Source organism: Tachysurus fulvidraco, chromosome 26, assembly GCF_022655615.1.
Source record: "Tachysurus fulvidraco isolate hzauxx_2018 chromosome 26, HZAU_PFXX_2.0, whole genome shotgun sequence".
NCBI classification, from domain to species: domain Eukaryota; kingdom Metazoa; phylum Chordata; class Actinopteri; order Siluriformes; family Bagridae; genus Tachysurus; species Tachysurus fulvidraco.
Window position 1 is genome coordinate 14,925,678 of NC_062543.1, and position 27,562 is coordinate 14,953,239.

The 27,562-nt window shown below is 40.4% G+C and overlaps 1 protein-coding gene across 3 annotated transcripts; it reads right to left on the reverse strand.

Annotated features, from left to right (window-relative positions):
* Window positions 1-1,195: 1,195 nt before the first annotated feature.
* Window positions 1,196-27,160, reverse strand: LOC113650939. 3 transcript variants are annotated; one of them, XM_047809364.1, is made up of 18 exons: window positions 26,091-26,157; window positions 23,962-24,022; window positions 22,580-23,392; window positions 22,157-22,236; window positions 21,843-21,919; window positions 21,374-21,591; window positions 20,916-21,184; window positions 20,649-20,771; window positions 20,426-20,570; window positions 19,922-20,011; window positions 18,924-19,033; window positions 18,678-18,754; window positions 18,381-18,592; window positions 17,928-18,184; window positions 17,678-17,800; window positions 17,434-17,578; window positions 2,453-2,488; window positions 1,196-2,248 (listed from the first exon to the last, which is right to left on the reverse strand). In XM_047809364.1, the coding sequence occupies exons 2-18, from the start codon at window positions 23,990-23,992 to the stop codon at window positions 1,983-1,985; spliced, it is 3,072 nt and encodes a 1,023-aa protein (XP_047665320.1). In that variant the 5' UTR covers window positions 23,993-24,022; window positions 26,091-26,157; the 3' UTR covers window positions 1,196-1,982. The 3 variants fall into 3 exon arrangements, with proteins under 3 accessions (XP_047665320.1, XP_027015309.2, XP_027015310.2); XM_027159508.2 differs by lacking the exons at window positions 1,196-2,248; window positions 2,453-2,488; window positions 26,091-26,157 and adding exons at window positions 14,795-16,207; window positions 16,412-16,456; window positions 26,669-27,160; XM_027159509.2 differs by lacking the exons at window positions 1,196-2,248; window positions 2,453-2,488 and adding exons at window positions 14,795-16,207; window positions 16,412-16,456.
* Between the last annotated feature and the right edge of the window lie 402 nt (window positions 27,161-27,562).

A 27,562-nucleotide genomic window follows, 5' to 3' on the forward strand; every position in this document is an offset into this window, starting at 1 on the left:
TCCAAAGACAGGTTTGTAGTTTGCAGCGATAGAGGCCACGTACACTTCTAACGTAGAGGAGGAGAGGTCTCGACAAAGGAGAGACTGCAGAAACTCCAGATCTGTACCCACAAAGTATTGAACTGGCTCCTGATGGCGTTGATTGCTCCAGAGGCAAAATAGAGCCTTCACTCCTCAGATGATAGGCCTTCCTTTAGGAACTGGTCCCCCTCAGGTGTGAGACCCAGAGCTTCCAAACCTTGGAGCAGAGCTGGGTTGAATCTTCCAAGGAGTTTCGTCTAGCACGGAGACTAGGTCAGTGAACCATACTCAAGCAGGCCTCAGTGAGGCATCAGTCAAAAGAGTCTTGCAATGATTACATGACCCTAAAGTGGGACCCAAGGTCAGGAACTGCAGTCATTTCTACATAAGCAGGGTATGAAGCCCAAACCACATAAGCCTTATGACCCTCAGAGGGTACATGTGGGGATGAAAGCCAGAGCTGGAAAGGCCTTGTGTGAAGCGGACCCAAATGGATAACAGAGAGGCTTTGGTCTAGCCGAATAGCTTTCACTGCTGACAGGATGGAAGCCACCAGAGCAGTGTAGAGACAGACATCCCTGCATCATTGTGGAATCCCAACCGGCCTTTAAGAATGTGGTTCTCTGCAAAGGAGAAAGTTCTCTGGGTTCAACATGAGGCCTAGAGACCTTAACTTGAGGTTCAGTCCCTCACCACAGTCAAGCTCTACAGAATGTGTAGAATAATGGGATACGTTTCAGAATCATTTTCAGAGCAAAAAGCACATTTAAAAAAGCACTGACATGAGGCATGCAGTTCAGACGGAGAATATTTCAGCTGTAAAGATGATCACGTTAATTAAAGGCTCTGAATTTGTTCTAAAATAAACATAAACTACAGTCAGTTGATTCTTACCTTTTTGTGTAGTGTATGCTGCAGGTTATGGAGGCGAACCAAAGTATTATATTTTGCTTAATCAGAAAAAAATGACAAAGGAGAGGAAAATATCTGTTTATGTGCATCAGAACCAACAGGTCGGGTGAGTTTAGTTCAGTTAGATGAAACATTTTCAGGAGAATACACCAGCTTGGTTTCCCTGTGCAGAAGTGAGCATGCGCTAGTCAAGTAACGTACACACACGCGCGCATGACACAAAACAGTAACATTTATACAAAATGATCCTTTTCAAATAAACAAGTGTTAATTATTTTATTTGGTTACGGTATAGATGATCCATTTCACAGTCGAAACCTCTGACACGAACATATTCCTATTTTACGTATTAAATTATATTACTTATTCTTATAACATTTACATTTTTTATATTTTTGTGGTCATCTGAATTTCATTAGATTTTTGGACTGATGTCTGAAGACCCGAACAACCCTGAACAACCTCCATCATGAGTTCCTACAGCACCAGGATGAGGGTCAGGTGCATGAAAAAATGATGGAGGACTTCCCTCACCTTCTACTGTAAAAGTACACGGTGCAGTTTTAAACCCATCCTTCCATCCGTGATTACTGTTGTTGAGTAAATGACAAATAGTCAGTCATGTCTATACTTTTTTCTTTTCATATCTATATTTACTTTTTCCTGTGCTATCTACTGGTGAGCTCATTCTTATAGTCATATCCAAGAGAAATCCAAAGAACAGGACAAGAGGCAGGTGTGTATGCTGTGGTTACACCTTGACATGCATAATTATGGTATATGACAACAAAATTTCTAAGAAACAAAACTCAATTCTTCTTCGTGTTTGTGACGATTAGCGCAAGATACATTAAAACCGAATAATCTATTGCTACCTACTTAAGATTAAAAGAAATATTTGCAAGTAATAACAAATTGTAGCTTTTTTGTTTGTTGATTTAGCATGTTCACATTAACACAGGATTATAATAATGAAAATTAATCTCTTAATCTCTATATTTCTGCTACACAAATAAATCTGTCATATGTTTTACTCTGTTAAATGTCCACTACGCCTGAGTTGACTGCAGCTCCGTCACTAAATAGGGATATTTCTCTTGGAGAATTTGATAGAATTGAGCTTTCGCAGCTCGTCCTGCTGAGTCGAGATATTTGTACACTTCTCTCATTTGGGCTTGCGGTGTTTCCTTTGCACTGATATTACTCAACATTTCATCGGTTATCATTCTCCTGGCTATTAGACAGTCTGCAATCTCCATTACTGAAGAAACTCTCTGAATGATAGCTTCTCGGTGTTGATCCACGAAGTCAGCACCTAAAATACAAACAATCAAAAATCAAAATGACGTAAACTTTCTTGCACTCGAACAGGATTTGAATCAGTAAATCTGTAAGGAACTGCATTTAAAACACACGCCAGTAATGTTTACAGTAAAATGGAGTAATAATTATATAAATATGTTTTATTAATAACAAAATTTTTTGCGCGTGTCTCTGCTCTGATGTTAGACAGACTTACCTGTTGGATCCATGTTGGTTGCCTCCGACTCTGTACCTGATGTCACAAGACAGACAACAAGACCTGAGACTCAGACCTCAGAGTTTAAATAACAACATGATCAAAAACATACTCTTAGTAAAAGTCTATAGAGGAAATTTAAACAGTAGCATTTTTCATCCATTCAAATGTGACATCAAGTAACAGCAGCTACAATAGACAAATGTGTGACATTCCGGCACAGATTGGAAGAATCTTTCTTGACTAGAAAGAAATCAGAATCAGAGTTTAGATTTTTATTGAGACCGTTAGTGGTGGTTTCAGAATCCTAAATGCCTACTGAAGTCTTATCAAGGTTAACCCGTGTACACTGGCGACTCCTGGATGTGTGTTGTGTATGTTTGAGAAAAATGAACATTCGGTTACCTGTAAGCAAGACTGTACGAGGTGCCCAGACCACCTGGGGTTTATCATCCAGAAGACTTAATGTGACTTGATTAACCTCAGTATTCAAGAGCACCTCAAATGTAGGGTGGTAATTGGGTCCATAGTCACACTCAAACGTCTCATCCTGAGAAATCAGAAGATGGAGAGAGATCCAGTCACCCGAGCAAGATGATGATGACGATGATGATGTTGATTTGTTGTATAATGAGTAATTCTACTTTACCTCTGGTTGGTGTTTGTATTCACAGTCGTTAGAATTACAGCATGGCTTGTAGGTCTTACCGGGGCTCAGCTTACACATGGAGGTCGTCTCAATGTACATGCCGCACTCATGTTGTTTCTGCACCTTCATGATGAAAAAAATTAGTGTAAAACTCACAGTCCACATGTTTACCGCCTCAGCACCGACTAGCACCCACAGACACACGATGGATGTGTTAAACATAATTAACGTAAACATTAAAGCAGACTACCTCTTTAACTGGAACATTCCCCGGTAACAGATGGATGTGCAGTTTATTCATCCTGTGATTTCCAGTCACTTTTTTATAGAACAGTAGAACTTGGGCTCTGATGGGATACGCTTGGAATAGCAGTGCTTTTATAAGAGCGAACAGGGAAAGACCATGGATTTGTATGATCACGTGTGTGTCTGTTACTTTTAGAGGCTGAAGTATCTCCACATTTCCACCGGTCACGGTAAAGTGTGCTACAGTCAGTTTAACCTCATCTGTACCTGAAACATTTAAACCACAAGATAATAATACGTACAAAAAGGACTAAGTAGTTATTCTATAAGGGTGTAATTTACAGACTGCAGCACTATAAAATTATAGACGATATTGTCCAGTGCTACTTTCCTACGTAGCTATGTTCACGTGCAACTTTCACTTCTATTATAAACATTAGAGAAAGGTTAACTTACAAGTCTCACAGTGTGGAAGGTGCAGGTAATTGATTGAACCTTCATGGCAGTCGATACTATACACAGGTCCTGCAGGCTCATTCTGCGGTAATCCGTCCAACAGCCGGCCTTCCCAGGACCCGATTCTGTAAATCACTACACCTTTTCCTTCCATCTCAAACACAAGGTTGGTCAGTTCACACTTAAACTGGCCAGCATGAGGGCAGACAAACCTGAAGAAAATAAAAATAGACCAACCTAAGCTGGAAGCATGTTGTGCTACACATTTATCTACCTCCTAGAATTAATAATCAGATATGTTACCTGTATTCACAGTTATTCCTGTCAAGCATTTCTGGAATGAAAAATGCCATGTCTCCTTTGGGCTGATAAACAAAATCATAGGAAAACAGATATTTCATTGTTTGACCAGTCAGACATTTTAACACAATAGATACAGTAGAATAGATGTTTTGAAATGTTTTGAAGATTTAATGATGAACACGTACGGTTTAAATTTGGATCTATAACATGCCACCTGGCATTTACACACATTCACACACTTTGTTCAGTAGGGATGATGAAGCACAGCCAGTCATTTACAGACCTGTTTTTGGTAAATGAGAGGCGTCTGGACGAAACCCTTATAGACGTCTGTAGAATGTGTGAAATCCTGAATCTTGAGCTCAGGGTTGAAGCTGGCTTCCTTGGGATGCCCTTAAACACATTCATATACAGTAAAGAGAGAATTCTTTCCACCTCTTACTTTATTCTATGTGTATATGCAGTGCTTGTTTTCCAGTCTATTTGGGTTGATTAAACCCCATCCTCATGACTTTGGTTTGATTCAAAGTGATTCACAAGGGATTCTTGATAAAATGTTGAAAAGCAGATTTCTCTAATTCACTACATAATGTTCTCAAGCTCTCCTTCTGAGAAATGTTAAAATGTAAGGGTTTTGAAATGGAAAAGAAAAGACTGTAAAATCTTTTCAGACTTTATCCCACATTTAATGTGAACTAGTCACAAACAAAAGTCAAGTAGAACAATCATTTGATATGACAAATTACAAATCAACCACAATCTACAAACTCACCAGAACTGGTGCTTCTGCAGGCCATCGCTGACTACGTCGCTGTATCTTAAACTTCTGCAATACAATAGACAAATAAACATCATGTTTTTATCTTTCAACCACTGTTCATTTTGGAATCCACAAAAATTATTATATTCTGTTTTATGTTTTATTATTTTATTAGATTATTTTCTCATAGAGTACAGTCATGCTGTAATAGAGTACAGAGTCATGTTGTACAGAGGATGCCACATGGATATACCAGAACACTTTGTAGACAATATTAGACGTGTCATGTCAAACGACAGCATTATGATTATAAAGCAGACTGAGAAATGAAGGAAAACAGAAAACAGAGAACAAATCACTCAAAGTGGTAGATTAAACTAGATGTGAAAGATAGAAAAAGGACATAAAACATCAATTAAACATCAACTAAATTTATATCAAAATGTAATGAACTTACAGCCAAATTGGATTCGATTCATTATCATTTTTAGACTCAAATGTAAATTAAAAAGACATTAAACTCTTAGTTCAGATGAAGGAGAAGACATCTGTACAGCTGTAAATCAGATCATGTAACAAAGGTTTTGATGATTGAACATGATTTGAATTTGTTATTGTAATGACGCATTGTGAGGCTGAGGATGCATTTGCAGTTTTTTATTGAACATTCTCGTAACAACAACAGGCAGGGTCAAACAACAGCAAACACAGCAAAGTAGGCAAGGCAGAAGTGGGGTCGATAATAACAGGTAGAAGGTCAGGGCAGGCGGCAAACAATCGTAGACAGAGGTGCAGAAACAAATCAAGAAACAGGGACTAATAACCGGACAGGAAATGCTCAGAATGACAGCCAGAGCAAGTCAAGACTTCGCACACAGATCAAGTTCAAGTTTGTTGATATAGGAAGTGGATGATTGGAACCAGGTGGCGTTTGGGTTATGGAAAGGGTAGTCCAGAAGTGGCTAATACTCAGGCAAACGTTCCCTCTGGTGGCGATCGGAGGATGAGGCAGGTGCTTCATTCATGACAGAGCCCCCCCTGCGAGCGGCTCCTGAAGCGAGGATGCGTACGGCGCCGGTGTCTTAAACGAGGTCGAGGGGCCGGTTTATCTGGATGCTGTCGGTGGAACTCGGCGGTGAGTGATGGGTCCAGGATGTCCCTTGCCCTTAACCAGGAGCGTTCCTCCTGACCGTACCCCTCCAAATCGACCAGGTATTCGAGGTTACCGCCCTGGCATACAGAGTCCAGTAGGTTGCGGACCTGAAAAGCCTCCCCGCCATCGACCAACAGGGGCGGTGGCACTGATGGTTCGGCAGCCTCCTCTCGTTCTCCTCTCGGACCACCAGCGGGTTTGAGTAGCGAGACATGGAACATAGGAGAGATGCGCTAAGAAACGGGCAATGCCAAGCGATGTGACACCGGGTTTATTCGCTTTATGATATTGAACGGACCCATGTACCTGGGACTGAGCTTTCTGCAGGGTAGGCATAGACAGATGTCACGAGTGGAGAACCAAACCCACTGCCCAGGCTGATAATCTGGGCACGGTCTGTGGCGTTTGTCGGTCTGGAGCTTTTGCTGCCTGATGGCTCTTCGCAGCTGGTGATGAGCCTCGTTCCAGGTCTCCTTGCTCCTACGGAACCAATCATCCACGGCTGGCAGATCTGAGGGCTCACCGGACCACTGAAAGAGAGGCGGTTGATATCCCAATATGCACTGAAACAATGTAATGCCGGTGGTTGATTTGGTAAGTGAGTTTTGCGCATATTTCACCCACATGAGGTTCCTGCTCCAGTCGGCTTGGTTATTCGAACAATATGAACGGAGGAAACAAGTGAGCTCCTGATTCATGCATTTGGTTTGGCCGTTGGCTTGTGTGTGGTATCCTGAGGTGAGACTAATGTTGATGTTTAGCTGCTTGAAGAAGGCGGATCAAACTCGGGATGTGAATTGTGGTCCTCTGTCGCAGACAATGTCTTCAGGGAGGCTGTAGAGGCGGAACACATAGTTGCAGAGGGTTTCTGCCATTTCGAACACTGTGGGCAGTTTGGCCAGTGGTATTAGTCGACATGCCTTCGAGAAGCGGTCCACGACGGTGAGGATTCAGGTGCAGTTGCTGGACTTAGGCAGATCGGTGACGAAATCGATAGCTATGTGGGACCAGGGTCGCAGTGGGACAGGTAAGGGCTGCAGTAATCTGGCCAGGAGCTGATGCGAGGCTTTGGAGGTGTTACACACGGCACAGTCTCTCACGGAGTTTCTTACATCATTGGATAGCAAGGGCCACCAGAACTTATTTTGCGCGGGCCGAAATGCCGGGGTGGCCAGAGCTTGGAGAGGTGTGCAGTAGTTCTTCGACAGCTGAGTGTAAGTTCTCTGGTACATAGGTCTTGGCTGGGCGGACAGACAGCAGGAGGCGGAGATAGTGCATTGGCTTGTGAGATCTCGGTCATAATACCCCATTGAATGGAAGAGATGATCTGAGTCTCGTGGATGATGGACCCTGGTCGGGCTCATTGTCTAGGCGGGAGAGTGCGTCAGCCTTAGTGTTCTTGGACCCAGGTCTGTAGGTGACTGTGAAGCGGAAGCATGTGAAGAACATAGCCCATGGCACTTGGCAGAGCATAAGTATTCCAGATTCTTATGATCTGTAAGAACCATGAAAAGGATGCTGGGCGCCCTCCAGCCAGTGCCGCCACTTCTCGAATGCTGCCTTTATGGCTAGCAATTCGTGGTCCCGTACATCGTAGTGGAGTTTAGCAGCCGATAGTTTCCGGGAGAAGTAAGCACATGGGAACATTTTGTCGGCCAGCCCCTGCCGCTGTGATAGAACTGCTCTGATTCCTGTGGTGGAGGCGTCTACCTCGATAATGAATGGTCGAGTGGGGTCGAGGTGATGGAGAATGGGAGCCGTGGTGAAATGCTCCTTCGGGAGAAGAAAAGCTGTAACTGCTTCAGGTGACCATGTCAGAAGGGACGGTGCTCTTTTCGTCATAGAGGTGAGTGGTGCCACTTTGGTACTGAAACCACAAAATACAGCAGCGATAGAAGTTTGCAAACCTGCAGAACCGCTGTAGTTCCTTGATGGTTTGAGGTCGTGGCCACTTTAGCACCCCTTTTACTTTGGCATCATCCATGGTGACCCCTCCCGCAGAGATGATGTAGCCCAGGAAGGACATGGATGTCTTGTGGAAGTCACACTTCTCTGCTTTAGCATAGAGCAGATGTTGGATCAGTCGTTTCAGTACTGCTCGTACGTGCTGGATTTGTTCCACTAACATCTCAAAATGAATTAGGATGTCGTCAATGTACACGATCTCCCAGCGATCCATCATGTCCCAGAAAGCATTGTTAATGAACGACTGGAATACTGATGGGCTGTTAGCAAGGCCGAACGGCATGACCAAATATTCGTTGTGGCCCGACTGGGTGGAAAAGGCAGTTTTCCACTTGTCTCCTTCTCTGATGCAAATGAGGTTGTAAGCGTTGCGTAGGTCCAGTTTAGTGAAATATCTGGTCTTGTGCAGTTGTTCGAGAGCTGATGGAACGAGTGGGAGAGGATAAAGAAATTTTACGGTTAGCTCATTCAGAGCCCGATAGTCAATGCAAGGTCAGAGACCTCCGTCTTTTTCTTCACAAAGAAGAAACCTGATGATGCCAGTGATACTGAGTGCCGAATAAATCCCTTCTTTAACTCCTCCTCAATGTATTTATTCATTGCTTCGGTTTCTGGTTGTGATAGAGGGAAGATTCTGCCCTTGGGTAGTGTGGCATGTGGCAGGCGTTCAATGCAGCAATCACTAGTTCGATGAGGCGGTAACTCGGTGGCCTTGACCTTGTTAAAGGCCTCTGCAAGATCGTTATACTCGGCTGGCAGGCCGGGAATGGCTGGAGAGTAAGGTGTGGTGATGGCAGAGTTAATCTGGAATGGTGTCTTGGGGGGTTGGAAATGTTGGGTGCAGGTGTTGTCCCAGGTTATTATATATTATATGTTGCTCCCTCCAAGAAATGACAGGGTTGCGGAGCTTCAGCCATGGCAGACCCAAGATCAGTAAGTGATGTGGAGAGGTGATCATGAGAAAGCTGATGGTCCTTCTCCAAGCGGTCGCCCATCTATCGCCTCACTGCCAAGGGAGAGACGCACCCAGTCAGTGGGATGGTATTTGATCTCGTGAACTCCTCTGAGATGAAATTTCCGGCAGCGCCGGAGTCGATGAGTGCTACCAGATTAATCTCCTGTCCCTGAATTTTTAATTGCACGTCAAATTGTGCACAGTTCTGCGATCGGGGGGTAAACATGTTCAGACTCACCAGGGTGTCTCGTCTATTGCGTGGTCTGGTGGGACAGGTTGGTAGCAGGTGTCCGGGTTTTCCACAGTACAGACAGAGTCAGCCTTCATTTTAGTAGATGATTCTCTGGATGTATTGTACTATTGTTAAAGAAATTTTGCAAAATGGACGGTTGTTGATAGTGTGGGGGAAAAACCTTTCCTGAATACACCTCTACTGTCAGGAATTAGCCCGGACTTTTGGCCATGTGCTATTGTTATTATTGTTGTTTTCACATGTCTGCCCCGCCTTCACTCCTCCCTGTCTGCACACCTCTTCGTTATTGTCAATTATTGTCATGTGTATTTAAATGAGCCGGGTTGCCAATGGCAGTGTGGAATCATTAGTTAATGTAGTCAGTGTTGAATGTCGTCGTTTGTATTGTTTTAGTTATCGTATTTTACTGTGTTGTCTTTATCATTTATTAAACTCCATTCATTTGAAGCTATCCTGCGTACAGGTCTGTCTCCCTCCCTCCTGGATGTGACATCTACGTTTATCATGTGTTTATTTTTCATTATGTGTTTCTTTTTTCACAGATTAGTCAGAAGAATTATTGCTTTATATAAATATCACAATGCTGGCTGTCAGTGATGATCCTCTCTGTTTTCCAGAGCCTGAAAGATAATGAAATGTGATGTGTGGCTCATGCATATGACTTGCAGTTTCATATCAGCTCCCTTTTGGTTAATCTCCTACCAAATGCTTCCCAGATATTCACTGAATCTGTTACGAAATTCCAGAAACTATGATTTCACTGCATGTGATTCACTCTGTTAAATGTCCACTAATCCAGACCCGATCCTGATTCCAGCGCCGCCTTGAACATGCAATGTGCAAATTCTAAGCAATTGGAGGTGACAAATAGAGCCTGCAGATCTTCTACCCTTTTAAGGGAAGCCAAGGCTATGAGCAGAGCCATTTTCAGGGTCAGAAACTTCTCAGAGGCTTAACTCCATGGGCTCAAAGGGAGCTTCCAGCAGTCCCTTCAGGACCATTGAGAGGTCAAATGAAGGAAGAACACGAGAGAAAAATGAGAGACCTGGGGGTGTCTACCCAAGAAGGCTCCAAAGACAGGTTTGTGGTTTCCAGCAATAGAGGCCACACACACTTCTAATGTAGAGGGGGAGAGGTCTCGACAAAGGAGAGACTGCAGAAACTCCAGCACTGTACCCACAAAGTATTGAACTGGTAGGCTTTCCTTTAGGAACTGGTCCCCCTCAGGTGTGAGACCCAGATCTTCCAAACCTTGGGGCAGAGGTGGGTGGAATCTCCCAAGGAGTTTCATCTAGCACAGAGACTAGGTCAGCAAACCATACTCAAGCAGGCCTCAGTGAGGCATCAGTCAAAAGAGTCATGCAATGATTACATAACCCTAAAGTGGGACCCAATGTCAGGAATCGCAGTCATTTCTGCATAACCAGGGTATGAAGCCCAAAGCACATAAGCCTTAAGCCTTATTGTACATGTGGGGATGAAAGCCAGAGCTGGAAAGGCCTTGATGCCATCATGGAAGCCACCAGAGCAGTAGACAGACATGCCTGCATCATTGTGGAATCCCAACCGGCTGTCAAGAATGTGGTTCTCTGCAAAGGAGAAAGCTCTCTGGGTTCAACATGAGGCCTAGAGACCTTAACTTCAGGTTCAGTCCCTCGCCACAGTCAAGCTCTTTTAGCTGGTCAGCCTGGTAGGCCTGCAAGACCTCCTCGAACACCACTGACTGTGGTGGCAAATCAAGATAGAAATGCGCCTCAGAGCCTTCATCGAACTCCTCAGGGCCAAATGTGGACAACAACATACCCTCTTCTGAGTTGGGAGAAATCACAGAGCGAGCTCCTGAAAATGTAATGGGAATATCAGAGACAGGGGAAGGTAATGGAACGGAAAACACCATCTCTTATTCTGCTTCCGCCTACTTGATCTGCAAAAGCCCATGATTGAAGGGATCAGACCACCACAGCAGATGCGGGACCTGAGCCACAAGGCCCAGAAGCATTGCTGGAAAAAACAGCCAAGTGAGATCGGAGCATGCACAGAGGAAACCTCTCACAATGCACTCAGCTCCCTCAGGCGTGCTCCTAGAGAGTGCGTGTCATCCTATAGTGTTGCTCACTATAATATCTTTTCTTTTTCTTCTAGACTTTTAAAAGTATTTTCCCTAGTCTAATAATAACAACAATAATAATAACAGCAACAATAATTTATTTATAAAGCACTTTTAAAACAGCCAAAGCTTAACACAAAGTGCTGTGCATCATAAAATACAAAAATGCAAAAATAAAAATAATTAAATAATAACAAAATAAACTAATAACATCAATAATTCAAAATTAAATAAAAACCAGGGAATATAAACAAGTTTTCAACCAGTTTTTAAATAAGGAAACAGTGGGTCTGTCTGATGTTCAGAGGCAAGTTGTTCCATAGCCAAAGAGCAACATCAACAGAGAAGGCATGTGGACTTACAGGAGCCACTTGGTCTAGACAAACAGGACAAACAATTGACACAATCAACACAGCGTGCGTCATCTGTCCTATCTGAGTCCGCACGCAGATCTTTATCACAATAAAGATTTCAGATAGCGTTAGCCATGATGCAGCTTTGACTACCTTAGAAAGGCAACTGGATTCTTTTTCCACAGAAATATAATGTGAAACTTCCAGAGAGTAACATGGGGTGAATCTTTGCCGTTTAAGCCTCTACATGTAACTGATGTGACAAGACAGCAAATCATTAACATATAACCAGAGCTACAGTAGCTGTTAGAAGAAGCATGAAGCTAGTGCTGTTATATTTGCTTTGAATTCGACTTTGAGCTCACACTGAGCTTGGGTTACTGTCTGTGTGGAATTTAGCATGAATTTCCCATGTGTGTTAAGGTGGTTTTTCCCCTTCTACTGTAAAGAAACCTCAAAATATGTGTGTAACCTTCATTAAATTGCCCCTAGGTGTGTGACCTTAGTAAGGATAAAAGATCCTAAAAATGGATGGATGGATGGATGGATGGGTGGGTGGAGAGATGGATGACTTAGCCTTGCCAACCAACTGATACAAGCCTCTCCTAAAAGTTTTTACCCTCATTTTAACATTTGGTTACCTGTAAGCATGACATCACATTTTCCGCAGCACCAGGTCATTTTAATCCAAAATAATTAATTTGACTTTATTAACCAGTGACCTGGTGGACACTGAAACGTTGTACAAACCACCTCCAGCAGGACGCTGGTGTACATCTCACCAGTTATATCGCTACAAAATCCTGAAACTTTAAGTACAGTCATCTTCCTCCCTGCTACCTCTCCCTTTCCGATAGTACAACATGCTCCTCATTTTACATGAAACCTTTCTTGATCTAGGATGATGTCCCACAGCCCAGGAACACAATATTCTGAGAGATGGAGAAAGAAGGGCATATATATACGTATATATACGTATATATATATATATATATATATATATATATATATATATATATATATATATATATATATACGTATATATATATATATATATATATATATATATATATATATATATATATATATATATATATATATACGTATATATATATATATATATATATATATATATATATATATATATATATATATATATATATATATATATATATATATATATCTTGCACCTCTACAATGAAATAACAAACATTTGTTTTGTTGGAACGAGGAACAGGCTGCCACTGTATATCAAATTTATATCAAAATGTAAGGAACGTGTAGAATAACGGAATAAGTTTCAGAATCATTTTCAGAACAAAAAGCACATTTTAAAAAGCACTGACATGAGGCGTGCAGTTCAGACAGAGAATATAATGTAAAGATGATCACGTTAATTAAAGGCTCTGAATTTGTTATAAAATAAACAGAGAATACAGGCAGCTGATTCTTACCTGAAACTACTTTCTTTTTTGTAGTGTAGTGTATGCTGCAGGCTATGGAGGCGAACCAAATAATTATATTTTGCTCAATCAGAAAAAAAATAACAAAGAAGAGAAAAATATCTGAGTTTATGTGCATCAGAAGCAACAGGTTGGGTGGGTTTAGTTCAGCTAGATGATGATTTTTTCAGGAGAATATACCAGGTCAGTTTCCCTGTGCAGAAGTGCGCATGCGCTAGTCAGGTAACGTAAACACACGCACATATGACACAAAACAATAACATTTATACGAAACGATCCTTTTCAAAGAAACAAGTGTTAATTCATTTATTTGTTCAAGGTATAGATTGTAACGATTAAGTCAGGAGTCACATAAATAAATGAGGAGGGATCAATCACCACTTATTTCAACATTGTATTTCCCTTATCAAAATATACAAATGTCCTTGATTCTTCACTCCATTATATTGTAGATGTTAAGAGCATCTCTTTAAAGCAAGACATTGCTGAGATTTTTAAGACCAAACTTCGTACTGCACTGGGTGATGATTTGTCCTCAATTAGAGCTGACCTACAGTCAGTAAAAACACAGCTGGTGAACGATAAGGCTGCTTCAGATGCAGAGTTAGCTGCACTCAGAGGTACAGTGGGAGAAATGGGGGATTCTCTCTCCGTCTGTACTGATGATGTAGCTGATGATGTAGCTTTTTCGAGGTGTGTATATGTCCGTGTGTGTGTGTGGGGGGGGGGGGGGTGTTTGTCCTGGCCATTTGGTACTATTCATGTGCATTTTCATGTGTACTGTAAAGTTGAATTCCGGTAATCCTGGTGTCGGCCCATCTGTTTGTTTCATTAGCTGGAATATACGTGGCATGAGAAGCCCATCTAAACGTAGTAAAATTTTTAGCCATTTGAAACGGCTTAATTCCGACGTATTGTTTTTGCAAGAAACTAATCTCAAGTCCAAAGATCATTATAGGCTGCAGGCTTCTTGGATAGGGCATGTCTTTCACTCTAACTTTAACTCTAAATCAAGAGGAGTTGCTATTTTGATCAATAAAAAATTCAGTTTCTACCTACTGAAGTAGAGCGATTGCTATTGCAGACAAGCGGCACTTACTATGAACATGGGGATAAAGCGAATCGACTATTGGCTCACCAATTGAAACGTCTATCAGCCTCACGTTTGCAACCTAAAATTAATAATGAATAATGATGTTAATGTAATTGTCACAGACCCGGTAGAAATTAATGCCACGTTCAAATCGTTTTATACCTCTTTGTATAAATCCGGATTTCCGGATGATACGGCTATTATGAATCAGTTTTTGGACAATCTTGAAAACCCTACCACTGATTCTGACCATGTACAAGAACTAGATGCCCCACTCTCCCTTGAAGAAATAAAATTCTCGATTAAAGCGATGCAGTCCAATAAAGCCCTGGGACCTGCTGGGTATCCTATTGAGTTTTTCAAAAAATTTGTTAATAAATTAGCACGACAAAAGTAGAGGTGCTAATTTATTAACAAATTTTTTGAAAAACTCAATAGGATACCCAGCAGGTCCCAGGGCTTTATTGGACTGCATCGCTTTAATCGAGAATTTTATTTCTTCAAGGGAGAGTGGGGCATCTAGTTCTTGTACATGGTCAGAATCAGTGGTAGGGTTTTCAAGATTGTCCAAAAACTGACTCTTCTCTTGAAGAGTGACAAAGATCCAACTTTGTGTGGTTCCTATAGGCCTCCATCTTTGTTAAATGCTGATGTTAAAGTTCTGGCAAAAACTATAGCTCTGTGCCTAGAGAGTGTTGCCCAGCATTATTTCTGAGGAGCAAAACGGTTTTATTAAGAGATGTCATTTATTTTTTAATACTCGCACTCTTTTAAACATTATTCATACCGTACATTCCGAGACGGTACCTGAGATTGTGATTTCAATGGATGCTAAAAAAGCATTTGATAGGGTAGAGTGGGGGTATTTATTCGCTGTATTTAAAAAAAATTGTTTTGGTAATAAATGTATTAGTTGGGTGAAATTGCTTTATACATCGCCTCAATACATCTTTATACATATATACTTTATACATCGCTAGCATTCAGCCTATGCATCCCGGCTGCTTCGAGGAGCCGAAAAATCATTTTACAAATCAAATTACAAGATGATCCATTTCAAAGTCGAAGCCTCTGACACGAACATATTCCTATTTTACGTAATAAACTATATTACTTATTCTTATTACATTCAATTTTTTTATATTTTATGGTCATCTGAATTTCATTAGATTTTTCAGACTGATGTCTGAAGAGCCGAACAACCCTGAAGAACCTCCATCATCATTTTTAAACCCATCCTTCCATCCGTGATTAGTGTTGTTGAGTAAATGACAAATAGTCAGTCATGTCTATACTTTTTTTTCATAACTATATTTACTTTTTCCTTTGTAAATGATTTCTGTGCTATCTACTGGTGAGCTCAGTCTTATAGTCGTATCCAAGAGAAATCCAAAGAACAGGACAAGAGGCAGGTGTGTATGCTGTGGTTACACCTTGACATGAATAATTATGGTATATGACAACAACAAAATGTCTAAGAAAAAAATCTTTTTTTTTCTTCGTGTTTCTGACGATTAGCGCAAGATACATTAAAACCGAATAATCTATTGCTGCCTACTTAAGATTAAAAGAAATTATTGGAATTATAGTAATAACAAATTGTAGCTTTTTTGTTTGTTGATTTAACATGTTCACATTAACACAGGATTATAATAATGAAAATTAATCTCTTAATCTCTATATTTCTGCTACACAAATAAATCTGTCATGTGTGTTACTCTGTTAAATGTCCACTACGCCTGAGTCGACTGCAGCTCCATCACTAAACTGTGATATTTCTCTAGGAGAATTTGATAGAATTGAGCTTTCACAGCTCGTCCTGCTGAGTCAAGATATTTGTACACTTCTCTCATTTGGGCTTGCGGTGTTTCCTTTGCACTGATATTACTTAACATTTCATTAGTTATTATTTTCCTGGCTATTAGACAGTCTGCAATCTCCATTACTGAAGAAATTCTCTGAATGAAAGCTGCTCGGTGATCATTCACGAATTCAGCACCTAAAATACAAACAATCAAAAGTCGAAATGACGTAAACTTTCTTGCACTCGAACAGGATTCGAATCAGTGAATCTGTAAGGAACTGCATTTCAAACACACGCCAGTAATGTTTACAGTAAAATGGAGTAATAATTATATAAATATGTTTTATTAAAAAACAAAATGTTTGCGCGTGTTTCTGCTCTGATGTTAGACAGACTTACGTTTGGTTTCCAACGTATCCATGTTGGTTGCCTCCGACTCTGTACCTGATGTCACAAGACAGACAACAAGACCTGAGACTCAGACCTCAGGGTTTAAATAAGAAGATGATCAAAAATGTACTCTTAGCAAAAGTCTATTTAAACAGTAGCATTTTTCATCCAAACTAAAAACAAAGACGCTACAGAGTCCACAATCGAACGTGACATCAGCTAAGTAACAGCAGCTACTACATTCACACAATAGACAAATGTATGACATGCAAGAACAGAATATAAGAATCTTTCTTGATTGTGACCGTTAGTGGTGGTGTCCTGGTGGTCCTACTTTCACAATCCTTAAAGATGCCCTGCCATGCCACACATATTTCATTACTTTTGTGGTAATGTCTGAAGTTTATCATGGACTGTGTAACATTTTTTTGTTGAAAAATGCCTTGGTTACCTTGTTTCAAGCCATTCTAGTGTGGTATAGAAAGCCTGAGGAAGATTCGGCTCGATTTGCGCCAGTTCTCATTAATATTCAATGAGGTATGCTGCTTGGCTCTGATTGGCTAACTGCTAGGATATGAGAGCATGACTATACATTCACCCAGCGCAATAAGTAGCCTAGGCTAGAGGAACTTTGTTTGCAATCACCTGGACTTGCGGCAGAATCAGGTATATTGACGTTCAGCCATCCTTGCTGTATAGGAACCTCACTGAGCTACACGAATTCTGTGGGCGTGGTCTCAAGTGGGATAGCTCATGAATAGTAATGAGCTCCATCATTTCTACGTCACTCTGAGCAGCTTTTCTAAGTGACCTAATTTCTCCGCTTATTTTTTTTTCTGTGGCTAGAACTGACCGGAGAGGTAGCAGGTCATTTTCACATCCCGACACAACACAAACACATATGGACCTAACACAAAAACGTGGAAGGGCACCTTTAATGCCTACTGAAGTCTTATCAAGGTTAACCCGTGTACACTGGCGACTCCTGGATGTGTGTTGTGTATGTTTGAGAAAAATGAACATCCGGTTACCTGTAAGTAAGACTGTACGAGGTGCCCAGACCACCTGGCGTTTTTCATCCAGAAGACTTAATGTGACTTGATTAACCTCAGTGTTAAAGAGCACCTCAAATGTAGGGTGGTAATTGGGTCCATAGTCACACTCAAACGTCTCATCCTGAGAAATCAGAATATGGAGAGAGATCCAGTCACCCGAGCAAGATGATGATGACGATGATGATGTTGATTTGTTGTATAATGAGTAATTCTACTTTACCTCTGGTTGGTGTTTGTATTCACAGTCGTTAGACTTACAGCATGGCTCGTAGGTCTTACCGGGGCTCAGCTTACACATGGAGGTCGTCTCAATGTACATGCCGCACTCATGTTGTTTCTGCACCTTCACGATGAAACAGATTAGTGTAAAACTCACAGTCCACATGTTTACCGCCTCAGCACCGACTAACACCCACAGACACACGATGGATGTGTTACACATAATTAACATAAACATTAAAGCAGACTACCTCTTTAACCGGAACGTTCACCGGTAACAGATGGATGTGCAGTTTATTCATCCTGTGATTTCCAGTCACTTTTTTACAGAACAGTAGAACTTGGGCTCTGATGGGATACGCTTGGAATAGCAGTGCTTTTATAAGAGCGAACAGGGAAAGACCATGGATTTGTACGATCACGTGTGTGTCTGTTACTTTTAGAGGCTGAAGTATCTTCACCTTTCCACCGGTCACGTGTGCTACAGTCAGTTTAACCTCATCTGTACCTGCGACATTTAAACCACAAGGCGTTAGATAATAATAAGTACAAAAAGGACTAAGTAGTTATTCTATAATGGTGTAATTTACAGACTGCAGCACTATCGTATTATAGACGATATTGTCCAGTGCTACTTTCCTACATAGCTACGTTCAGGTGCAACTTTCACTTCTATTATAAACATTAGAGAAAGGTTAACTTACAAGTCTCACAGTGTGGAAGGTGCAGGTAATTGATTGAACCTTCATGGCAGTCGATACTATACACAGGTCCTGCAGGCTCATTCTGCGGTAATCCGTCCAACAGCCGGCCTTCCCAGGACCCGATTCTGTAAATCACTACACCTTTTCCTTCCATCTCAAACACAAGGTTGGTCAGTTCACACTTAAACTGGCCAGCATGAGGGCAGACAAACCTGAAGAAAATAAAAGTACTTGTGTCCTTAATTCATCATGCTACTCCTTTATCTACCTCCTAGAATTAATAATCAGATGTGTTACCTGTATTCACAGCTATTCCTGTCCTTAGGACAACTTTCAAGCATTTCTGGAATGAAAAATGCCATGTCTCCTTTGGGCTGATAAACAAAATCACAGGAAGCCAGATATTTCATTGTTTGACCAGTCCAACATTTTAACACACTAGATTAGAGGTAGAATAGAGGTTTAGATGACGAAGACGTACGATTTAAATTTGGATCTATAACATGGCACCTGGCATTTACACACATTCACACACTTGTTCACCTGTTTGTGGTAAATGAGAGGCGTCTGGACGAAACCCTTGTAGACGTCTGCAGAATGTGTGAAATCCTGAATCTTGAGTTCAGGGTTGAAGCTGGCTTCATTGGGATGCCCTTAAACACATTCATATACAGTAAAGAGAGAATATTCTTTCCACCTTTTACTTTATTCTATGTGTATATGCGGTGCTTGTTTTCCAGTCTATTTGGGTTGATTAAACCCCATCCTCATGACTTTGGTTTGATTCAAAGTGATTCACAAGGGATTCTTGATAAAATGTTGAAAAGCTCATTATTATTGTCTCTAGACATTCCATTATCACCTCCACCTCTATGGGGTTCCCCAAGAGTCAGTGCTTTGACCCCTTCTATTTTTTATTTATTTCCTCATATGTAACTGCATCCCTAACTTTAATTGACAGAACATATGCCTTTGATCCAAAACACTCTTTTGAAACACAAACTAGTCTGAATTTGAATGAAAATCGAAAAAAGAAATAATAAATAAATACAATTTTTGCAAGCTCAGCAATGACCAGCAGTCCCTTCACAATGGGGAAATTTGGTTGTGAGTCCGATTCCAAACCCTTATTTAAGAAATTTCCGCATTGTGGGACGAATAAAGGTATATCATCTTATTTCCTGATAAACAGCGTAGTACATGGTACCTTTATTTGAATCCACCCAATTTTTTCAAGTGATCAAATTGGGATATTAGGACATGTGATTGACAGATGTTGCCAAGTTTTGCCCTTTTATTGCTGTAGAATCAATTTCTAGCTCTGAATGTGTACTCTTGGTACGAGCCTGGGGTTTTGTCTACATTTGCTGTGCGAAAGGGTAAACCGAGATGAAGACCAGAGAGCTGTGTATGGGAGAAAAATAAGCCATGTTCAAGCTGAGGACCAAAGAAAAATGGATGAGTCGGGCATAGCTGAATTTTCTGGAGTCCTACAGAATAGTGAATCATATTGTTCATTTCGTCTGTGATGAATTTCTTGCCTTCAATACAGTCTCCAATGTGATATAAAGAAGAGGAAATGTGAGCCAGAGCCAGAATGTGTCTTTGTTCATCCACATCTAGATCAGCACCTAAAATACAGATAGTAATTAAAGTATAGCAAACATTAACCACAATGTTCACAGCATTCACACTTCTACAGTTCAGGTCACACTGATAATCCGATGATGTGACGAATCATGTTTTGTATCCACAAAGTGACCATATGTGTGTAAAACAGGTCTGAATGTGTCTCAGTTAAGTAAAAGGGGTCAAAGCACTGCAAATGATACCTACTGTATGATAATGATACCAGTGCTAGTCATACCTTTAATGCGTTTTCATGCAATTCTTCAAACAAACCTGTTGGTGCTGCTGTTGCTATTGAATTCACAAGAATCCACCACGGACAGCACATAATTTGCCGTGCAGGCCGAAAACATTTTTCTATTACGTTTTTATTGTATGCCAGCCTCAGTTGAATGTCAGCACCAACATTTGTTTACCTGTAAGCAAGAACGTACAAGGCTTCCACACCTCCTGGCCATTTTCATCCAAAAGACTTAAAGTGAATTGATCGACCTCAGGATTAAACGGCACCTCGAACGTAGGAGGAAACTCGGTGCTGTAATCGCAGTTAAACGTTTCATCCTAAGAGAAAAGATGATGGGAAAGATCATTCCAATCAACCAAGTTTCTTAAAATATGACCATATGATATGGACTTTACCTTCGGTTGGGACACAAAGTCGTGGTCTGTAGTTTTACAGCATGGACTGTAGATGTAACCAGGAGTCAGCTGACATTCAGAGGTCGTACTAATGTATGTGTTGGAGTTATGTTGTTTCTGCACCTTGATGGCAAATGGAAATTTTAGAAAGCAACTATCATAAAACTATAAAATCTTGTTAATAGAATACAACCTCACCGTATAATACAACGATGAATACAACATCGCTGTATAATAACACTAATGAACATATACATTAATGTTTACCTCTTTCACCGGCACATTACCCGGCAACAGATGAACGTACAGTTTACTCATCCTGTGTTCTTCAGTTTTTTTACAGAATAGTAAGACTTGGGCTCTGACGGGATATGACTGGAATTGCAGCTCTTTGACGACGCCGACGCAGGAGAGACGTTGTCTCTGAACATCTATGATCACACGTGTGTTCGTTACTTTCAGCGGCTGAAGGTTTTCTACATTTTCCCCCGTCACACATGCCACGGTCAGTTGAACCACATCTGTACCTGTAACATCTGAACAACCAGAACACATTTAGAAACAGAAACAGTATTTATGTCACAGCGGAAATAACTTTTTATCATAAGCTTGTTTATTTTATTAGATTTACAGGCTTCTTTCTACAGGTATGTACATCTGTTACAGTACTAGAAATTTTACTCAAGCGTTGTTCCTTTGTAACTCTGACTCAAATGTCAACTTACCCCAATGGAGCTCACAGTGTGGAAGGTGCAGGTAAGTGATTGAACCTTCAAGGCAGTCAATACTGTACAGAGGTCCTGCAGGATCCATGTGGTGTAATCCAGCCAAGATGTGGTTGTCCCAGGGCACTACTCTGTACATCACTACACCCTTCCCTTCCATCTCAAACACAAGGCTGGTCAGTTTGCACTCAAACTGACCAGCATGAGGGCAGAGAAACCTGAAGAATAGCAAACGCAGGTGAGAAACGTATCAGCTCTTTGCTCTGTGGTACCCACACCCATATTTTCACCCATACCACTACTACTACTACTACTACTACTACTACTACTACTAATAATAATAATAATAACAATAATAATAACAACAACATTAATAATAATAATACTAATAACCACAATAATAATAATAATAATAATAATAATAATAATAATAATAATAATAATAATAATAATAAAGCAGGTATGTTACCTGTATTCATTTCTGTTCTTATCTTTATGATAGTTTTCAACCAACTCAGGAGTAAATAATTCAGTGTCTTCTAAGGTCTGTTAAACATACAGTAATAAGGGCGTTTTTTCTTTCATTTCATTTTGTACATAAAAAAAAATTCTAGTACTTATTAACCCTTCCTCACAGAAATCAACTTATTGGACATCACTGGACACCAATCAGTATAAATGTATCACTGAAAGACTGTATCACAGTCAAAGATTTCTGAGAGTTCTTTAAAAGCTTACTATTAAAGTACTATTAAACACTAAAGTTAAAGATATACGTCTAACCCTTCTCTCGTTCCGGCTCGCATCTGGGTGCAGTGATGATGCGGATTGTGTGTTTTTTTCAGTCCCACTTTTCAAAACCACTGAAAATATTCACAAAAGCAAAAAAATCAGCAAATTAAATTCGATTGAATTCACAAAGATTCTTCTCTCTTTATTTTATACAACAGGATAAATTCTGACAAGTGATTTGAATTCATCTGCAAATGAATGTAAATAAAAACCTATATAAAAGCTTAACGACACGGATCCTTTATCTAGCGATGTTTTTAAACATGTATATGCAGGGAAATCAGGGAAATAACTAAAACTCGCATACATAATGTTTTCGTGTCCAATTTTGATTCAATTATGGTTAGTAAAATAAAGCAACATTCAGCAAGGCAAAGACAGAGGGTCTTTAGGGTCATCAGTTTTTTTATTTACCTGCATGTTTTTGGGAGGTGGGAGGAAACTGTAGAAACCGCGAGAAACCCATACGAAAATAGAGCGAACGTGTGATACTCCACACAGGCAGTGACACCTGCTGAGAACTGAACGAGAGGAATTCGAGAACATATACGAGCACATTTATGAAATATTGTGAATAATTGGTGCCTCTAGTCCTTCCGTCTTCGTCCTCTTTACTCCTGCATAATGTCTTCACGTCCGTTATCAGACGGCGTCCTTTATTTCCCGCCATGGTCTTCTCGATCTTCTCCAGCAGTGCCGCAACCTGGGAGTCATCATCCATGTTGTTGTTAAAAACATGATATCTGTTCCCACATTTCTCTACCAGCCACTGCAGAGCCTGTCCTTTACTCTCAATGTGTCTCTCTATGGTTGTGTCACCCAGAGAGTCTCCGTAGGTGAACAGAACTATGGTGTGACTCCAGATGTTGTCACCGAGAAGACTGAGATATCCTGCTAATATTTCTTTGTCATTTTCTGTGAAATTCTTGCCAACATTTATTACCACCAGTACAGCATGTGGACCTGGTGGACACTGAGACACACTGAGGATGATCTCCTCTTTCAGATGCTCGGTGCTCTCCTCCACAGGGTTATCATAGCACCATCCTGGAGCTTCAACTACAGTGATCTTCCTGCCTGCTACGTCTCCATGTCTTTTCAAGCAGCGCACATTTTCCTGTAAATCAAACACGTCTTGTCCCAGGATGGTGTTTCCTGCAGAACTTTTCCCAGAATCCTTGCAGCCCAGCAGCACAATGCTCACTTCTGATAGAAGGTGTGGGTCACCTGCAGGACAAAAACACTTCACCCCTCAGAAAAAGATGCATCAGGTCAAGCATCAAGATTTAAGTCAAGACAAACATTTTTTTTTTAATTCAAGCTCTTTTAATGTTATTTGTATAGGGCATTTGAGTAGGGAAGTGGTAGCTCAGAGGTACTGAGGTCACTGATCAGAATGTTAGGGTTCACGCTCCTGAACTGCCAAGCTACCGTTGCTGGGACCTGGAGCGAGTCCCATAAACCCACCAGCTCCTGCGGCACTATACCACAGGCAGGATAAACCTTGAGAGGAACCAAACCCAAACACCAATCCTCTGGGTGACGCCAGATTATAAATCATTGTATTGGATACAAAGAACTCACAACAAAAAGGAAAAGAGCACCAACTGTGCTGAAAAGATACCGAATAATCAGACCTTAGAAATGAAAGCTGGGAAGAGTATAAGGTTTTTCTCCATTATGACTAAAGCAAGACAATTGTTAGGTTCAAGACTAAAGATAAGCAGTTGACAATTGCCTTGTTGCGCTTAATTGATACGATCAATTACAGATCTAAAAAAAAAAAAAACACTTACCAGAAATATAACTGAAGTCACTGGAGGCCATTTCTGACTATTCGCCAGCTCTCTTTTACACCTGCAAAGAAATTTTATATTATTATATCAATAAATGTTATATCATATCACAGCGTAGGGTTAAAGAGACGGGTAGCTGCGAGATGACAGGGAATGAAATCCTGGGTGCCCTGAGACAGCCATTTTCCTGTTTACAAATAACTTGTATGTAAAACACAAGGGACGAGGAGCTGGTAATCAAATCAGGCAGGTTTCAAAAGCACAAACACCAGTCTTCTTATAAGAAAGTGAGGTGGGGAATAAAATTGACATTTTTTTTTACACCTAATTGGAAAAAACATAATTGAAATATATCTTTCCATCCATCCATCCGTTCATTTTTCACTGGTTTGCAGGGAAACTACAGGCTATCCCAAGAGCCTCGTGTCACAGGGATCCCTGGACGAGGTCCCAACTCATCACAATCACACACAGGTTAAAGAGGCCAGTCAAACACATGTTTGAACTGGGTGAGGAAACTCTGCAAAATCTATACATACACAGGATGGAGGAATGAACCCAAACACCCAACTCTGAAGGCGTGGGGTAAAAAATGATTATATCACGTTATCATTTAATAGAAATGAAAGGTGTCTGAAATCCCATGCTATTAAAAACACTTCGTAGCTTTAACATCGTGTAATAGCACTATCCCTTTAAGAGTAGGGCCGTCGTAGTCGGGTGAGTCATGATTGGTCGTTTGTGCATTCGTATAATTCGTCCTAGATCCACCCAGTGGTAGGTTGGAACACTGCAGTGATTTAACTAGTTGAGTCTCAATAGACAATAGTTTTAACAACCAAGTTTCATGAGATCGTAATTTTCTTGCATCAAACAAGAACATCTTAGTACGTCTTCTTTCGTTCACTCGAAAGGCTTGTGTTTGAGGAAGCAATCAAATAGAAATATTTTACACATGAATATTGAAGTGATGCAGAACCAGACGGGCTTGTAGAACCAGTTTGAAGCAGACAAGCAAAAAAAAAGTAGTGCTCACAGATTGTATAGTGTAATGCTTTGATTTCTTGCTGCTTTACCTCAACCAAACAGTATGGCTATGCTACTTGACCAATACTGTATGATCTTGCTGGTGAAATACACTGTATGGCCACATGTATGTGCACCCCCATGTGACCGACACACCTATATGAGCATGTTGACTATCCAATTCCAGATGCATTATCTTGTTATACAGTATAATGCTGTTATAATGAGCTCCATTCATCTCTTATGGGAAGCTTTACTTGATGTTAGATTGTAGCTGTGGGGATTTTTTTCACTCCTTCCTTTATAATAGGATGTCAAGGAGACTCCAGTTCCGGTTCGTTCCAATGGTGTACAGTCAGGTCTAAGTAAGGACTCTCCAGTCTGCAGGGCACTTGTGTTCCATTTTGTCCAAGAAATAAGTGACAGCTGCATATATCTTAACCATCATTACTGATTAGAACCAGTTCTGCCTTGCTAGAGAGGAAGGGAAAGACATAGGTATGAAGAAAATAGAACTGTCTGAGGTATAAGTGAACTGAGAAACCAACCTTGCGCTCCTTCTTGACTTTCTTCTCTATTTGATTGACTTAATAAACCATCTTCCTCTGAAACTTTCTTCAGTCTCCTTCTGGTGAATTCCCACCACATAAGGCTTTAAAGGCACAGCCATAATCTTCTACCACAGCTTGGTCTGCTATGTGTTGATTGTTCTACTTAAACTGTTAGTCCATTTTTATCAGTGGAGTTATTGATTTGTTGATCGTTGTTAACATATTTATTGATCAATTTAAAAATAAGGAAACTGGAAAATTAGCTGGCACAGGCCAAGCTGGAAATGCTCCAGTTCCCACAGTGTGCTACTGTCCATTGGAATTCGTTTTCTGATGTTTTTGACTTTGCCTTTGTCTAACAGGTTTTGTTGCATATTTTCCATCCACCACATGGCACAGAATACCGACTAAGTTTTAAACTAAAGTTCAGATGATACAATTCAGGTAAAGCTATAAAACAAATATATATGATCGTATAAATTGTGTAAAATAGGATCAGAATACGAGCTAAAGTCGGTGTAAAATTAAGAAAGGAGAGTTTCTGAGGCCTACCTCACTGTTGTTCCGGACACAAAGGGAAGGGTTCAAAGTATGCTTTCTATTTACTTATAATGAAGAACATATGCTACAGACTCCAAAGTTGTAAACGTTGCCATACGATTAAAATATTCACACATTTAAAAAAAGCTGTAATAATTTTTTAATGTCTTGTTATTTTATAATACGAGGTAAATACGACTGCATGTCGTACCCTGTATGTATGTGTATGAGACGAATAAAATTTTATTTGATTTGATATATTATTTTCAACAATTTTATGTTTCAAAATCTATCTAGCTTTTTAGCCATCCAAAAAGAAAATTCTAACAAACACACAAATATCAGGCATTTCCTCAGCATGAATAACTATAAACCTAAACGGACCATTTTAAAAACATTATTTTTGACAGACTGCTCTAACAGAAGAGGTTTGAATCATCCTTCCAGGACATGCTGTTAGAGCACAATCAGCAGCATTGGGCTGGTTGCGTTAATTCAGCATCCTCAGGCCCATGGTTGATTATAATAGGACATCCCAATGTGTTGACTAGAAAAAAAAAACCCTTGGTGTGAAAATGATTTCTTCTTACCTGTTGTCTGTTACGTAAGCGATCGAGAACACAATATAACACACTACGATAAAACAGGGGCAGAATACACCTGCCTTTGAACTGCCTTTTGTCTTTGAATGGAAGGATAAAAGCTTCCTCTCCCTACTCCTGAACAGCACATTATTGAGTCTTTCACTTACTCAAACACAAATGATTCAACTAATCAACCCTTCTTTTGTTGAAGTGGGTGTGTTACAGTACGAGAATACTAAATGTGCACCGAGGAGGGATTTCCAGAACCAGGGTTGGCAACCTGTGACCTGTGACAGGTCTTGAGAAGTGTTTAGGCTGCCCCCTAGTGGCAATTGAGTACCAACTTTGATTTAATGTGGTCCATTTAAAAAAATATACTCCAAACGATTTAACTTTCACTCACAGGTTGCTAGGGCAGTTACTGTAGCAGGTGTTTGCTGCTGTGAGTGTTTTTAGCTTTAATTTAATCCCATACCACCTAACACCTCACAAACCCACCCCCCCACCCCACCCCTAATTGATGAACACGTCCCAAAACTTAGAAATCATTCTCAGAATACTGAACCCGCTCCTCAAGTTTCATCATATTATAATCATGTTATAAATTGAAACAAAAATCAATGTAGCAGAAGGTTGACATATTTTTTTTTTTTTATAATTATTGAGTCGTATTAGTAACTTGCTACCCCACGTTTACGACAAAAATCCTTGAACTGGTTCGATACTGTAGGTTTGGCATATTATGCAAGTTTGAGTGGGCGGGGCTTAATGCTCCAAAAGGAACAATAGCATAAATCAACGAATTAGGGGTAAAAAAAAAAAAACATGAGGCAATTCTGAACAATCCTGCTGCTTATACAGTTTTTTTTTTCTGAGGAACTTGCTAAGTTCTGTTTCCTA

Coding starts and splice junctions, on each gene's coding strand:
- LOC113650939 (XM_027159508.2), bottom strand. CDS start 23,992: ATGGCCTCCAGTGACTTCAGTTATATTTCTG. Junction 18,755..18,923: donor CTCTCATTTACCACAAACAG/GTGAACAAGTGT, acceptor TTTGTTTATCAG/CCCAAAGGAGACATGGCATT. Junction 16,457..17,433: donor TCGTACAGTCTTACTTACAG/GTAACCGGATGT, acceptor TTGTGACATCAG/GTACAGAGTCGGAGGCAACC.